Below are 15218 nucleotides of genomic sequence, written 5' to 3' on the forward strand. Positions count from 1 at the left end.
GTTAGTGGTTTGTGGCTGGTGTAAATAATAAACACTCTAGCTTCTAGGTGAGGCCTAAATTATCGGACAATCTCATAAAAGACCAGAATTTCTTTGTTGTATGTGCTCCAAGCTTTTGTGAAGGTGATAGTTTGTGCAAGAAAAACAAGAATGCCTGTTGTATGTCACTAGATTGTTGTTGCAATGCTGCGCCGATCGCTACCTGGCTAGCATCCACTTCTAGCGCCAAAGGTGCAGTAGGCTCAGGGTGTGCCAGTAAAGCGGCATCTGTGATGATCTTCGTAGCTGCTTCAAACAGCATCTATATGCTATCAGTCTATGCTATAGGTGAGTTACCCTTATTCTTTGGGTTGGTGAGTACTGCAATTAACAGCTCCTGTAATGCAGCAGAGTGTGGCAAGTGATGGCAATAAAAATTTAACATGTCAAGAAAATAATGCAATTCCTTGGCTATATTTGAGTGCGAAATCTGTAAGATGGCATCCAAGCTTTCTGGTAGAGGTAGCAAACCTTCTGCTGTTGTCATATGTCCTAGTAAATCCACTTTGTACTAGCGAAAGACATATCTACGAGGGTGGTTTGAAAAAATCTCAGAACGAAATAGAAAAGGAGTACTTCCATCACTGAAACACTTTCTATTTTTAATGTTATCTCCTTGTAGATTAATGTACTTGGTCCAGCAATGTTCTAGTGCCTTGATCCCGACTCAAAAATGAGTTTCCTCAAGGCCTGCAAAATAGTTGTCATCTCTGGCTATCAATTCATCATTTGAAATGAATCTTCATCCAGTAAAAAAAAATTTCAGTTTTGGGAAGAGATAGAAGTCTAAGGGAGCCGTATCAGGTAATAATCCGGGTGTGGCAACATGGCAATGGCACATGTGTGCGGGCGCACATTGCCTTGATGGAAGATGATTTTCGGCCTTGCTAAACCTGGCCTTTTCTCACATATATTTTGTTGTAATTTGTCCAGGTGGTTAGCACAGTATTCTCTAGTAATTGTTTGCCCAGTGGGAAGATAATCTACAAACAGAATCTCCTTCACATTTCAGAACACTGATGCCGTGACCTTTCATGCTGAAGGAATTGTCTTTGCTTTCTTTAGTGGCGAAGAATCAGTATGTTTCCACTGCTTTGACTGTTGTTTTGTCTCTGGGGTATAGTAGTGCACCCAAGTTTCATCTGTGGTCACAAACAGGTGCAAAAAATCTAGTTCATTTCTTCTAAAATGGGCCAAACATTGTTCCAATATGTCCACTCTCATGTGTTTTTGATCCAGCATCAACAATCGCGGCACCCATCTTGCACGTTAATTTTTTCATTTCTAATTCTTCAGTTAAAGTGTGACATACACTTTTAGATGACATCTGGCAAGTGTGAGCAATTTCTTGCACTTTCAACCGGCAATCCTCTATGACCATTTTGTGTACTTTTGGAATGGTTTCTGGAGTAGCGACACATCTTGGCCGACCACTGTGCGAATCATCATCTAAGATCTCCCGACCAAATTTAAATTCATTTGTCCACTTGGCAACAGTTGAATATGAAAGAGCAGAATCCCTCAGTGTATTCTGGAAATCAGTATGAATGTCCTTTTCTTTCATACCTTTCTTTACAAAGTACTTAATCACTGCTCGAACCTCGATTTTTTCCATCTTCGCAAATCACTACGCAGGAACAACAGCAGAGCCATGTCACCACCACAGCTCTCTTCAAAGAGCAATGACATGGCATGTTTTACAGGCAACAGTCCAATGAATATCACATGAACAATGCATTGTGCTACTGCTGACCTCTCGTGGTGATTCTGCGAACTTTTCAAACCACCCTCACAGTAGTGTTTAGGATGATGCTGTGGTGTTCCCACGGCTTGACTGCTGATGTTCCTCCATCTATGCAAAGAAACTAAAATATTGTTCAGGTAAGCAAAAGAAAAGGTTAGGCCCTGGAGCATTGAGGGAATGAAGCATTGCCAACTTTGAGCAGAGTTCCAGAGTCCAAAAGTCATAAATTTCCTCTCAAACAGGCTAAAAAGCATGATGATTGCTGTCTTAAGAATGACTCATTCAACTACAATGATCTGTGTGTACACTTTTATGCAGTTTAGGGCACTAAAAGTAACTGCACCACTCAATACATCCATATAACAATGGCACTGGATATCTGTCCAGTATTGTTCTGGCATTCATGTTTCTGCCACTCAAATTACTTTGGCAGTATGAACGGCTGCATGCCACCAAAATCTGGACACTGTTAAGCCTGTGGTGTTATCAACTAGGCATTAGTTCTTCATGTCCAGTAGTAGATTGTAATGGGCAAGTTAGTCCGATCCAATGATAGGTGCAGCAGTGGTGAAATCCCAAACGAAGACTCATCATAAACCCAGGTCTAGTTACAAGCACAGAGTACTGCACATTGTTATGACCAAGTTGTTTGCAGCAGTCAGACAGAATAATATGGGTAGTTGCTTCCTGTGCAACACAGTCCATGGATAAATGGAGAAATTAGATCCAGTGTGTATTAAAAATTTCCAGCCAGACCACCGATCACAAACAAATAGGCCCAGAGACACTGATCAGCAATTGCAGGAGGTGCCTACTTCTGAAAGCCGCAGCCATTTGGGTTAGTGCAGTGGGTTATGCATCTGCGAGCTTGCTTTCTGAACTTCGAGTGACACTAGGAGATACCTTACTGATCCAGCTCAGTTGCAGAAGGGATCATCTATGATCTGCCTCCATCTTTGGTATCAATTAAGGCCTCTGCCATCATTCGGACCATGTCAAGATAACAGTTCACCAATCTGCTGCATCAATAGATCTACCTTGGCTGCCAAGACATCATAACCAGAGCAGAAACAGTTGGCTTCAAGCTAGCACACTGCATGATGATTGCGTTGACATGAGCCGGTATCATCATGTCCTGGATTTTATCTGCCAACTCTGTTACTACATTCAAGGGCACATCAGCCTGTGATGCTATGATTGCCTTGAATAAGTGGCAAAAGACTCCTTTATATTGTGAGCAGTTAGCTGTCCATAATGGTTCCCACGTCTACTTTTCTTCTTAGGTGCTGCAAGTACTGCAATGGTTTCTGCCTCCGATATCTTCCTGTGCGAGAACCTGACAGATTCGCTCTTCTTGTGATGCTGACACTCACCAGATCAGTTCTGCCTGAAGCTGGTCATAGGAGTTAGCCTCTGGTGGTGAGATAATTATATCTTGCACATCTGTGGCATACTGGTGATCTAATACGCTTACTACCAACACAAACTTCACAGCATCCACTGAAAATCCAGAACAGGAAAAACTGGCCTCCACCTGCACAAACCACAAAGCTGGATTGTGTGGCCAGAAAGTAGTAGTCTTACAGCCAGGCATGACATGGCAGGATTAGTATCAGTCATTCTGCAAATCTCTTTCATAAGAGCTCATTAATCCAATGATACTAAATGTTTGTTTACATTGGGGTCACCACTTTGTCGGTACAACCTGTGCAGACTGTCATTCGACTATTGGAACCTGTGTGTAATTGAAATAATGGAACTAAACAACACAAAAACTCCCTTGAACATGCAGGGAACAAAAACATCGGAGTTATGTCTTAATTATGCACAACCTACTTACATGCATGGAAGATACATAATATAAAAAGCATAACTAAAGAATAACAAACACACACACACACACACAGCGCCTCTGGTGTCTGGCACAAAACGTTTGACAGCACAGTGTTTGTGCGCGCGCGCCCACACACACACACACACACACACACACACACACACACACACACGAGTGCACGTGCACGCTCGCAAGGAACTGGTTTTGTAGACATGGTTCCATAAAAGGATGTACGCCTCTGTCTTCCTTCTGACTTCGAACTTCTGAACTGGCTTAATCAATCAGTTAAAAGGGACCATCAGTTAAGCACAGACTTCAAACCATGGTGCAAACTGCCATTTTTGAGATATACAAGGTGGGGCAAATAAAGGTGACCTGGAGGAGTGGATACAATTGGACGTGAGTTTGTGGAAGTGTTGTTAAGGGAGGAGGAAAAGACCTACAATTACTTCCAACAGGATGGAGCAACTGCCCATACAACCTTGGAGCACATTTACAAAATCTTCACCCCTGACAAGAGTTGTTCACACAGTCAGTCTGGTCATGGCCCTAGCTGGCCACCCAAGGCACTTGATTTGTCAGTGTGCGTTATTTTGTGTGGGGAGCCCTCAAGTCTAAGGCGGAACGCAACAACTCTCATAAACTTCAAAATCTGCAGCAGAACATTTTGGATGAGACTGCAGCAATTCCAGCAGTCCAGCTTTGATCTGCCTTCAGCAGCTTGCTGACCAGAGCCCAGAAGTGCCAAGAGATGAATGGTGATCACTTTCAACAACTGCTATAGTCAGGTTAGTACTGTATTTCCTTTCCCGTGCCATGTTTCCTTGTACCCTGTAAATCTGTTCTCCAAGCCACTTTTATTTGCCCCACACTGTGTAACTCACTGCCAGAGATAAAAGAAGCAACAAGTATCAAACAGTATCCTAGGGTCCATGGGAGATTGAATCTCAGATCTTTGCTTTTGTAATCTAACACCTACACTAAGAGAATATATCCCCTACTTACTTTAACTTAACTAAGTTGCAAAGCCACTACAAATGTCTGTAAAATCCAAAAACTTGTAATACTGGACCTATCTCCCATTCTTCCTCCCACCCAACCCCTCTGCCACTTCACCCTTTTCTTATTATGGATTCATCTTATGACTTTTTTACTGTTTTTAGAACAGTATAAATATAAAAAGCATATTTCTTTATTGATAGAAGGTTGTATACATGGAAGAACCCTGGAGATACTAAAAGGTATCAGATAGATTATATAATGGTAAGACAGAGATTTAGGAACCAGGTTTTAAATTGTAAGACATTTCCAGGGGCAGATGTGGACTCTGACCACAATCTATTGGTTATGACCTGTAGATTAAAACTGAAGAAACTGCAAAAAGGTGGGAATTTAAGGAGATGGGACCTGGATAAACTGAAAGAACCAGAGGTTGTACAGAGTTTCAGGGAGAGCATAAGGGAACAATTGACAGGAATGGGGGAAAGAAATACAGTAGAAGAGGAATGGGTAGCTTTGAGGGATGAAGTAGTGAAGGCAGCAGAGGATCAAGTAGGTAAAAAGACGAGGGCTAGTAGAAATCCTTGGGTAACAGAAGAAATATTGAATTTAATTGATGAAAGGAGAAAATATAAAAATGCAGTAAACGAAGCAGGCAAAAAGGAATACAAACGTCTCAAAAATGAGATCGACAGGAAGTGCAAAATGGCTAAGCAGGGATGGCTAGAGGACAAATGTAAGGATGTAGAGGCTTATCTCACTAGGGGTAAGATAGATACTGCCTACAGGAAAATTAAAGAGACCTTTGGAGATAAGAGAACCACTTGTATGAACATCAAGAGCTCAGATGGAAACCCAGTTATAAGCAAAGAAGGGAAAGCAGAAAGGTGGAAGGAGTATATAGAGGGTCTATACAAGGGCGATGTACTTGAGGACAATATTATGGAAATGGAAGAGGATGTAGATGAAGATGAAATGGGAGATACGATACTGCGTGAAGAGTTTGACAGAGCACTGAAAGACCTGAGTCGAAATAAGGCCCCCCGGAGTAGACAACATTCCATTGGAACTACTGACGGCCTTGGGAGAGCCAGTCCTGACAAAACTCTACCATCTGGTGAGCAAGATGTATGAGACAGGTGAAATACCCTCAGACTTCAAGAAGAATATAATAATTCCAATCCCAAAGAAAGCAGGTGTTGACAGATGTGAAAATTATCGAACAATCAGTTTAATAAGCCACAGCTGCAAAATACTAACACGAATTCTTTACAGATGAATGGAAAAACTAGTAGAAGCCAACCTCGGGGAAGATCAGTTTGGATTCTGTAGAAATACTGGAACACGTGAGGCAATACTGACCTTACGACTTATCTTAGAAGAAAGATTAAGGAAAGGCAAACCTACGTTTCTAGCATTTGTAGACTTAGAGAAAGCTTTTGACAATGTTGACTGGAATACTCTCTTTCAAATTCTAAAGGTGGCAGGGGTAAAATACAGGGAGCGAAAGGCTATTTACAATTTGTACAGAAACCAGATGGCAGTTATAAGAGTCGAGGGACATGAAAGGGAAGCAGCGGTGGGGAAGGGAGTAAGACAGGGTTGTAGCCTCTCCCCGATGTTATTCAATCTGTATACTGAGCAAGCAGTAAAGGAAACAAAAGAAAATTTCGGAGTAGGTATTAAAATCCATGGAGAAGAAATAAAAACTTTGAGGTTTGCCGATGACATTGCAATTCTGTCAGAGACAGCAAAGGACTTGGAAGAGCAGTTGAACGGAATGGATGGTATCTTGAAGATGAACATCAACAAAAGCAAAACGAGGATAATGGAATGTAGTCGAATTAAGTCGGGTGATGCTGAGGGAATTAGATTAGGAAATGAGACACGTAAGTAGTAAAGGAGTTTTGCTATTTGGGGAGCAAAATAACTGATGATGGTCGAAGCAGAGAGGATATAAAATGTAGACTGGCAATGGCAAGGAAAGCGTTTCTGAAGAAGAAAAATTTGTTAACATTGAGTATAGATTTAAGTGTCAGGAAGTCATTTCTGAAAGTATTTGTATCGAGTGTAGCCATGTATGGAAGTGAAACATGGACGGTAAATAGTTTGGACAAGAAGAGAATAGAAGCTTTCGAAATGTGGTGCTACAGAAGAATGCTGAAGATTAGATGGGTAGATCACATAACTAATGAGGAAGTATTGAATAGGATTGGGGAGAAGAGAAGTTTGTGGCACAACTTGACCAGAAGAAGGGATCGGTTGGTAGGACATGTTCTGAGGCATCAAGGGATCACCAATTTAGTATTGGAGGGCAGCGTGGAGGGTAAAAATCGTAGGGGGAGACCAAGAGATGAATACACTAAGCAGATTCTGAAGGATGTAGGTTGCAGTAGGTACTGGGAGATGAAGAAGCTTGCACAGGATAGAGTAGCATGGAGAGCTGCATCAAACCAGTCTCAGGACTGAAGACCACAACAACAACATTTCTTTATTGACCTTTTACCAATAAATGTTCATAGAAAACTTATTCTTTGTTCAAATGATTTCAATTATACATAAAATAAAAAAATTAAGTGACAAAGAAGAATAGTATAAAACAATAACATAGAAGTGAAGTTAGTATGGCTGACAGACTTAGTTGGAAGATCATGTTATAATCGGCAGATCATTATCTTCAACAACATAAAAATATTCTCACTGAGAATGATTGAAGTGCTGATTCTCTGTGCCTTTATAAATTCATTCTGTCTTAATGTAGGGTGTCCATTTCATTTTCATTGGAAAAGGGGACATTTAAAATAAATTTGAGAAAAACCTGGGACAATGAAGAAAAAAAACCGGACATAAATATTGTATTGACTAAATTTAATACACATACAAGTTTACTTTTACAACGTGCACTCAGATGATCCCAAATCACTTTTTTCAATTATTCTGCCACACTATCACCGAACTTTTCACTTTTATGTACTTTATCAAGAAGTGCATTTTCGTTTGAAATTGTATCATAAAAGTCAGTACACGATACACCATTAAAGTGTGTTTTGACATTGAGCAAGGCCCTCACTGTTTCAACTTTCATTCTGTTTTGTTTTTTTCGTCTGACCACAGAGAGTTCACTAACGAAAACATACGTTCCACCATGACCAATAACAAATTTTGATCTGCAAAACATACATTATACAGTTTCCCCACTACCAGTGATAAAAGGAAACTCGTTTTTTACATTGCTGTTAAAATTACACTTTCGTTTTGGCATAATGAAACAGTGATTGCACAGTGCAAAACATTAACAGTGTGGTGACGAAAGCCAGAGAACAAGTATCAGTGGTGTAGAGTATCTCTGGATCGAAAGGACGGATTCAGTGGATTGATTTAGAAGAGATGAATCTTCGTTGTTATTCGTAACCTATAGTGAGTTTAAAATTACCCTCAATTTTTGACAGTTCGGTACACATTTGGGGTATGCTGAAAGTCATCACACGCTTCCTAGCGTAAATAATTGCGCAGTTAATACCAAGTCAAACAACCAGTAGCGTAAAATAGTCTAGCCAAGTGGAATCATAAAAAAAAAAACAGGACATTTGAGCGTCCCCAAAAAAACTTTCAGGACAGCGGGACATTTTGGTAAAAAACGGGACTGTCCCGGGAAAAACGGGACGAATGGACACCCTATCTTAATGTAACAAATGAGGCTGGCTACTTTCACAATGAAAGATTCTTATATGCCTCAAACACCAAGTCTAAACTCAAACATAACAATTTTTGTATGGAACTGACCAGTTGTCAGCAACCATAACTAGAGGCAAAGTACAACACAACACGAAAATATGAGTGCTCTACTGGACTTGCATACAGGTGTCTCTGCAATGTATGATGAAGAAAGGTAAGTCTATGAGAAGAAAGATACATTGTGCTTATGACACAACATTTACACATTCAGAAATACATCTAATTCAGTGACTAAGACAACAATACTTATCACTTCATCTGGCTTACAGAGGATAAATTGTACATTAATAGTACTATAGATAGCTTTGATAAGTTTCAGTGGAGGCAGATTAGCAAACGCACAGAAACTGCATCTTTGCAGTACAGATACTAAACAAAGAGAAAGCCATATTTTGTGATATTTGTTTCAAATATTTTGTTTTAGTAATTTTTATCATGCAAATAATACTTTTAATCTAAAATGGACTGTGGCCATGGTAAAGTCAATATCTGTTGATTGCAATGGGAGTTTAAGGCTGTTACGTGTCTTCTACACAAAATGACTTCTCTGCTCCACCTGTTATATTCTGTGGACATTCTTATACTTTCCGAAACATCGAAGCCATATTACCACAAGCTACAATTTCTGAGTTAAGAAATACATACTCACATGATAATTCAGCTTGCCTTCGCCATTATTGTATGGTTTGATTGTTAGGAGTCCATCTAGGAGTGGGATAAGCTCCTTCATAATCAATGCCCCAACGCCATTTGCACCATCAAACAAAATTTCAGGTACATAGTTGCCACTGGAAGAATTCTGTAAAACAGGTAACAATTTAAAAAAAGAGATAAATGATTCTAAATTATGAGTATGCATCAGCAAGCCTCCTTACAACAAAAAATAACTTATAACATTTGAGTGGCATTCTCCCCTCAAAAAAAAATAAATAAATAAAAAAGGAGCACCATGTTACTTCATTATTGCACAATTCAACTCTCAATACCCATGACATTATCAAAAATATAGGCAGAATGGAATCCACCTTTCAGGATTATAAGGAACGTATCACAGACAAATATCATGGTAATCTGTTTCGCACAGAGTTTCTGTTATGGTAGTAATATGTTAATGCAAAACATATGTAATCACCCTTTCAAAACATTTTTTCTATGAAATGGTGTGATGCCATATCCGAAGTACCTGTGTGCTTTTCACTCAATAACTCTTCATTTAAAATTATTTGCCACTAAAATTCTCTCTTTATTTCAGATTCAATTATTTGCCTCAAATAGTTCTTTACTTTCGTTTCTCTTTTGCCTGATAGGTGTTGTAGATTTGTTTGTAATTATGCTTAACTTTCCCACCATTGTCGTTTGACGTATAGTCTTGTGACAGACTTTTATCCAGTATCTTACTAGAGCATGTTATCTCACTCCCTTCACATTCAAAACACTGTGAGAAACCTATCTTGTCTTAAATTATTCTGCTCTGACTTTTACAGGTCTACTAACCACCCAGGACTAATGCTGTAATCATAAGCTCATGACAGAAAAGGATTATTATTTCTATTGTAGTTCCATTCAAAGCATATTTTTAGATCCATACTAAATGTCTTCCTGAACATTTTTCTTTCCTCATCAATACTTCCATGAATCATATGAAGAGAGCCATACATATACACAACAAAATAGCATAGAACAAAAAAATTATGTGGTAAAATTTTGTCACATGTCCTACACCAGTTCCTATAGTTGAATGAGTCACACACTAATTTGAATTCATATACATGTGTTTATGTATAACTATGTGGCATGTTGTTTACTTTCTTGATACTCATTTGTGTTATTTACATTTGGAGGTTTATACGTGGTAAACTGGTGGCACATAACCTATGTTAGATAATGGACACTTTACTAGAGGACATCAAAACACAGGACTTGAAACCGTATAATGGCATCCAAATGGTTCATTGACAACTGCCATAGACAAAAAAAAAGTTTACAAAATACCACTGTGAGCATGTTTCCTTACACTTAGTGCTCTACATTAAGTAAATACACATATGTTTCTGTATGTCCCTTTTAGAGATGGTCGTGGGACTCAGCTCTTCGATACAGACTAAACATCTTTCATCTGTCTAGTTTCCAAACTTATTTCATTTGCTACAAGTTTCAGCATTTTACTACATTATCTTCAGGCACCTGATTGATGTTTAGGAAGATTCTACCTCGGTTCTGATCAAAACAGATGCCAGCAATACTATTAGTAGTAGATTTTTGCTGTAGCAATCATTTCAACCATCTTCTGCTGACAGATGATGGCTGAAGTGATCACTATAGCATAAATATATTAATACTAGTATTGTTGGCACCTATTTTGATCAGAGTTGGTCAGGGGTCTGTAGGTGGCATAGTAAAACACTGAAACTGGTAGCCAAATAAAATAAGTTTGAAAACTAGACAGCTGAAAGGTGTTTAATTTGACACCCACACATATGTTTAGTCTCTAGATGTTAGCACTGTTGTAAAGAATTGATGTTACATTATATGAAATTTAGTTACATGACATAATAAAAGGAGAAATGTTTACCATAACTAGACTAAATTTAAAAGTTAAAGAAAGATGCAATAGTCAGCATTTAAGTTAACTGAATACTTGATTTAAATTTTGAAAAATTTAGCACAGGATCTGGAAAGAGGAACAATTACAAATCTATTTAAAAAATTGCTATTTTAGAAGTTCAAGCTTCCAAATCAAATATGGTATCTCTCAAGCTTTAATCTTCATGGTAGGTATTCTGTGGACTGTTGAGTTAGGAACTCTGCAGCATTCACCACACAGTTGATATTTCACAAGAGAAATCGTCACTTGCCTGGTGGTGTAATGAACAGAAGGTGCAGAATCCATCCATGAAATTGTGTGTGTTTGGTTTTAGCAGTCTCATTCAACAATGAAACAATTTTGTCACATGCATGTATTGTAATATGTTTGTTCCTTTAAGTGAAAAAGCTTCTTGAAATATATGAAAAACAAAGTAAATTATATACCAGTATAAGGCATTCACTAAACTTGCAAATCCAGTTCTCAGAGTCTGTATGTGTTTCACCTATTCTCAAATTCTTACAGTTTATGCTTTCCAATTTTAATTGGCATTGACTCACATCACACCACAGTTCACCACACCTATAACTATTTTTATCAACTATTTATGAGTTTCAAAGTTGTTACTCTAAAATCGGCACTTCACCAGCCAACTTTTATCTTCTACTTTACTGTTTTTTCTTTATTTTACTACATTTCTTGCAACCATCTAGTCAAACATTATGGTGCATAAAGATAATACAATGCTACTTTATCACAAATGACTGTATAGTTTTCTTGTAGCACGTGCAATATATCATCACTAACTTCATAGAATTCTTTTTTGGTCATTTTTTGTAGTTCTACAAGGAGTGTTCAATAAGTAATGCAACATTATCTTTCTCACCTAATTTTGGTTGAAAAAATGCAGAATTTGTTCAGAGACACTGTGGAATATTTCCACTTCAGCCTCTTCAGTTTCATGAAGTTTCGATAAGTGGTGGCACTATACATAGCCTTCAAAATGTGGCATCTGTAACAGAGGTGCTTTCCGAGCAGAGAGCTAATGTTGAGTTTCTTATGGTGGAAAACCAGAGCATCACAGACATTCATAGGTGCTTGCAGAATTTCTACTGAGATTTGGCACTGAAAGAACACACAGTGAGTCATTGGGTAAGGTGTCATCATCTTCACAACAAGGTCATGCAAACCTGTCCGATCTCCCGCTTGCCAGCCAGCAGCATACAGCTGTGACTCCTGCAATGTTGGAACTTGCAGACACCCTCAGTCAAGGTGATCAATGGATCACAATCAAACACTTCACTGCTAAAGTGAATGTCTCTGTTGGCCTCACACTAGTCAGTGCGCCTGACAGTATCTCACAAAACTTCAAAGAACTGTTCTCCCTCATCCAGACTACAGCCTGGATCTCCAACATTCTGGCTTTCATCTGTTTGGCCCAATGTAGGACGCACTCCATGCAGAGCAGTTCGTGGATGACGCAGAGGTTACTGATGCAGCAAGATGTTGGTTCTGACGTCGACCAGTAGAGTGGTACCATGCAAGCATACAGTCCTTCCTGGTAAGGTGGTGTAAGACCATCACACTAAATGAAGATTATGTTGCAAAATAGGGTTTTGTAGCCAAAAGAGTGGGAAATAATACAGCATATTGGAATCCGGAATGCAAACTACCTGCTTTCAGAAAAAACGTGTTGCGTTACTTACTGAATGCCCCTTGTAAACAGAGTTTCAGAAGAAATAAAAATTTAACTGACAGATTATATAAATCCATGTAATCACAGTGGTAAATATACTGTACACTGCTTTTAAAATACATCTGATTTATAACCATTTAAATATTTTAGTTACTATCACAATTTTCAAACTTTACTTACTGTGTTAAATTAGATGTAAAGCATTCCAACACTGAGAAGGAAATTTAAAAAAAAGTCTCATACAATTTACCTTGCTTCTAAGAGTTCTAAAGTTGTCAATAAGCTTTCTATAATAGTTTTCTTTAGATGGTGTCAGTCCACTGTTTTTGGCAGCCACAAAATAATGGAGCATTGGTGTTGTCACAACACCCCAATCATGAATTTCTCCTCCCACAGCAGTGACACCTTCCTTAAGAGCATTGGAGAGCTCTATGCTGCTAGGTCTATAGTGCCCAAAGAAATGTTAGAAAAGAAAAAAAAACAGTATGCCCCAAATTAGTAAGTAACTGTGATGAGAAGATAAAGAAAACCTTACTGTTAAAATATATACGTGTACAGGTCATAAATATTCTTAACGCTAACTCATAGAAGCATGTTCTGCCATCTACTTAAAAAGAGCAGCAAGGGCAATAACAAAAGGAGTGTAAAAACACAGATCTTGAATCTCAGGATTTCAGTACATATCAGGTGTATCCTGTATTGGAAGAAAAAGATGTGAAACAGAAAACCTCGAATGAGAGTTGTAGAGATAATTAAAGAACAATAATCTGTATGTTGCCTGTACAATGAGATGCGGGGACAGGATTTGAATGACAATGGAAATTGGTTGAAATTCAAATTCCAGAATCATAACACTAATTAATATAGGTAAAAAAATAGCAGCTAAAAGCTCAAAGTAAATCACTTGGCACAAGTGGCAACAAAGGATAACAGAAGCAAGGAACTGGTTTAAAAGACATAGGTTAAAAAAGACAGATTAACCCCCACAAAAAAGAAGTAAAAGAAAAAACTAATAACCAAGAGTAGAAGATTGAGAAGAAGCAATCAGGAAAGTGGCAAGGATGAAGTATGTATTGGAAGGCCAGTTACTGTCCCTATAGGTCCAAAATGGAACAAACACTCTGTATTCATAAGCACTGAAAGATAATTGGAAGTGTTATGGCTCTAGAATCACTAAGTTTAAGATGTCACAACTACAAACTGGAACACATTAACATCAAATAATCATTAAATTAAAAAGTAAGAATAACATCAAACAGTTTGTTTGAGGTCTAGAATAGTCCCCTGCTGGTGGCCATGGTATTTATATTGTTCATATGTTATAAGTCAAGAAAGATTATATACAGTCTGTAAATAGTACTTGGACATTAGGCTGTCTTATAAAAAACTTTTAGTTTGTGTAGATAGTATGCTTTTTATAGTTTGTTTTATGAAGATTGTAGTGGCATGTGATCCAGCTTAACGAGATGATGACAGCGAGGACAGGACAATAGGTTCATTCTGAAACACACTAAACGCATGTATTGTGCACAGGTCATCCAAAGGATGTATATTAAATGTATGATTATTACATGTGCAGATCATAAGTCACTTGAAAGAGCAATTTTAATAGTAATAACAAAGAAAAATATTATCTAGACATAATCAAGGACAACAGCTGAACTATGCTCATTTATTCCTAGATGAGCAATTTCCTTTCTGTACATAATTATTGAGATCATATATTACTTTACATAAAAATCCTAATGTTTTACACTAATATCTAGTTCATAAAGTTTTAAAGTGAAAGAACAAATCAAATGAGTAAACAGGACAGAGAGAGGAGACTCCCATGCATATCAAACAAGTTTTTCATATCAGACAAGCCATGGAAAAATTATAAATTTCTTTTTTTTTTCTACCTTTATTCTTCTACCAATCCACAACTTTTGCGTACTTCTGTTTAATTTATTTTAATCTTGCTTTACAACATTTATCAAACAATGTAATAACAGTATTAATTAATGTGTGTGTGTATTTCATTAATTTCATGAGCAATGTGAATATCCCTCTACCTCACATCTTTGAGAAGTCTTCTAAAATATTTGATTTATAGTGACTAACTAATCTCTTGTATTTAGACGTAATATCGTTTCTATTCTGATAAGTGTTAATGCTTAACATAAGGCACTGTATGTCTTCATATGATAGGCAATTGTTTATTCATTTTGTGCTGCAATTTTGTTCATTAGAGTTGTCTAAAATGGTATTATAAGTGGCTGTATTTAGAGCTCTTAACTATTCTAGTTCAAAAGCTTACTGTGAGGATTAAATGAAATGATAATGTTACTGAATCCAAAAAATGTTTACTGGACGAATGTTTAACAAAATCTAAATGAAATCACCTGTAAGAGGTCTATTCTTTCCTTGCTGTTATATACACTAACATATATTCAATATGATTTATGAACAGGATGAAATTTCCTGCAATACTTCATTATAAAAGCTCTCCTCTAAAAGGTGTACTATATCCATTCAATAGTAAATCTTGCAAACATTTCTGCACATTACTTTATGCAAAACTGATTAAAGTTAATATTCTTGAATT

The 15218-nt window shown here is 37.7% G+C and overlaps 1 protein-coding gene across 1 annotated transcript in view; it reads right to left on the reverse strand.

Annotated features, from left to right (window-relative positions):
* Window positions 1-15218, reverse strand: part of LOC126175753 (phosphoacetylglucosamine mutase) — a 135136-nt gene that overhangs the window by 37362 nt on the left and 82556 nt on the right. The window contains exons 5-6 of the mRNA XM_049922718.1: window positions 12882-13074; window positions 9001-9150 (exon numbers count right to left, since the gene is read on the reverse strand). Of these exons, the coding sequence (XP_049778675.1) occupies window positions 9001-9150; window positions 12882-13074 (343 nt within the window). The remainder of the gene's footprint in view (window positions 1-9000; window positions 9151-12881; window positions 13075-15218) is intronic.

This window comes from Schistocerca cancellata, chromosome 3 (assembly GCF_023864275.1).
Source record: "Schistocerca cancellata isolate TAMUIC-IGC-003103 chromosome 3, iqSchCanc2.1, whole genome shotgun sequence".
Taxonomy (NCBI): Eukaryota; Metazoa; Arthropoda; class Insecta; order Orthoptera; family Acrididae; genus Schistocerca; species Schistocerca cancellata.